Source organism: Pteropus vampyrus, unplaced genomic scaffold (genome assembly GCF_000151845.1).
Source record: "Pteropus vampyrus isolate Shadow unplaced genomic scaffold, Pvam_2.0 Scaffold86, whole genome shotgun sequence".
In the NCBI taxonomy this organism is placed as follows: Eukaryota; Metazoa; Chordata; class Mammalia; order Chiroptera; family Pteropodidae; genus Pteropus; species Pteropus vampyrus.
Genome location: NW_011888867.1, coordinates 636,574 through 638,716, shown reverse-complemented (window position 1 = coordinate 638,716; position 2,143 = coordinate 636,574). Strand labels below are relative to the sequence as shown.

General features: G+C 51.8%; 1 protein-coding gene across 1 annotated transcript in view; it reads left to right on the top strand.

The window, feature by feature from the left end:
• The first annotated feature begins 832 nt into the window (after nucleotides 1-832).
• The window catches only part of LOC105294398 (protein-arginine deiminase type-3), a 28,187-nt gene continuing 26,876 nt past the window's right edge, over nucleotides 833-2,143 (top strand). The window contains exon 1 of the mRNA XM_011363599.2: nucleotides 833-924. Within this exon, the coding sequence (XP_011361901.1) occupies nucleotides 833-924 (92 nt within the window). The remainder of the gene's footprint in view (nucleotides 925-2,143) is intronic.

Genomic DNA, 2,143 nt, shown 5'->3' with positions numbered 1-2,143 from the left:
GGAGAGGGTTTCCACTCTCATCATTTACCCTTCCGGAGACTTTTGGCATTTAATAATAATAACAATAACAACAACATTCATAACAAAATAATGCCGAGCTCTGTACTACACCTCTTCCCACGTTGTCCCATTTAAGCTGCACAACAACAATTTATCAGATGTGAAAAGTGAGGCACAGAGTAATTAAGTGACTTGCCCCAGGCCACCCAGTTGAGGAAGGGCTGAGATCTAGTCCTGCTGTTCAAATCCAGGCTCTTTAAAAAAAAAAAGGCTGGTGTTTCTCAACGTGTATAAAAGGCTTTGGGGTGCTCATGAAAAATCCAGATGTCAGGCTGCACCCCTAACCCGTTGCATCAGTCTGGAGGCTGGGCCCAGGAATCTGCCTTTTACCAGCTGACCCCCAGGGTAGAGAAGCTCCCCATTTAAGTGTATTGTCTCGGAAAATGCAGGAAAAGGGGATATGGAGAATGAGTGTGGAACTCGAGGAAGGCAGAGCAAAACTCACATCTCTGCACCCCACAAGGCCCTGGTGCCCTGGTGCCCTGGTGCCCGGCCTGGCCAGGTACCTGTGGCGACTTGCTCCCCTTTAAAGCCAGAAATGAACTCCTTCAGTGCTGAGGTGGGAACAACAGGTTCATATGCAAATGTAAAGTTTCTCCCAGCCAATCCTGAGTTCCTGACTCTGGGAAGGGGCTGGGTTTCCAGGACTGCAGCCAATGAGTTAGCACCCCAGGTCGGGGAGGGAGGGGCAGGGCCAGGGTCTTTTAAACTCTGCCAAGACGTATGTGGAGCAGTGTTGGGTTTTGTGGCCCAAGCCCAGTCAACCACCAGCATGTCACTGCAGAGGATAGTACGTGTATCCCTGGAGCATCCCACCAGCGCCGTGTGTGTGGCTGGCGTGGAGACCCTCGTGGACATTTATGGGTAAGAGACAGAGGCCTGGGGGTTTGCAGGCCCTTGGTGCTGACCCACCGTGGGCTCTCCTTGTGAGCTGTGTAGGGCTTCCTTAGGGCTTGGGCCTGGCTTGGCTGCCTTCTCTGGAAACTTGGCCTTGGAATACCTGCCAATCACAGAAGCTTGGGTCTTGCCTTTCACAGCTGGGTTTCTTGAAGACCCCATCCAGGAGATTTGAAGTGTGGGAGGCTAAAGTAGGGTGGAGAGGCTTGTAGAGGCTTGTCGGGCCTTGGAGGGTGCTGAAGGGGCTTGGGCACTTTTCTCTGTCTAGAGGACCCTGCAGGCTGGGCTGGGAGTCTGGCTGGGCACACAAGAATAGGAAGAGACATATCATTCCTCCTGGCCTCACCCTCACCACCCCCACCACCTCCTGCCCCCAGCCTATGAACCTGAAAATAGAATGTCAATCATGCTTTTTGAAATTACTTACACTTCGATAGCATTTACTCACTGCCAAACACTGTTCTAAGAGCTTGATAAAGCTCTTGGATTTAACCCTTGAACTCTGACTCTCGGATTTAACTTTCACAATGACCCTATGAGCTAAATTTACTATTAGTGTCATCTCGTTTGACAGATGAGGAAACTGAGGCTCAGGGAGGGCAAGCCATTTATTTGCTCAGGTTACTAAGCAGCCAGGCTGGAATTTAAGCCCATTCATAGTCGCGATTCTTATGATTTTAGCTGTCTGCCATGTGACGAGGAGAGATCTGGTTTTCTCTAGCCATTCAACGCCCATGCATTATGCCCCTACTGTATGTCCATGTCCTTAAGGCTGGCTGCTGGAGCTGAGGCCCCGCCTTCTCGCTCTCCCAGGAAGAAAAGGAGAGTTTGGGCAGAGTTTCAGGAGCTGGGCTCTGGGAACCGCCAGGGAGCTGGCTACCTAGCCTTCTGGAGAGTCTTCAGGGTCCCCAGCTTCTGAGGCTGGGCTGGGAACACAGGTAATCAAGGGACTGGGAGGGAAGAAGGCAGAGCCTTGTCACTGTTCCCATCTTGTAGATCTCCCAGCTTCCTCTCAGACCAGGCCTCTCAACCTCAGCATTATGGGCATGGAAATTCCTTGGGGGGTCGGGGAGTGGGCGAGGCCATCCTGTGCACTGAGAGATGTTGAGCAGCGTCCCTGACTTCTACTCACTAGATGTCAGGAGCACACCTCCCACTTGTGACAACCAAAAATGTGTCTCCGGAC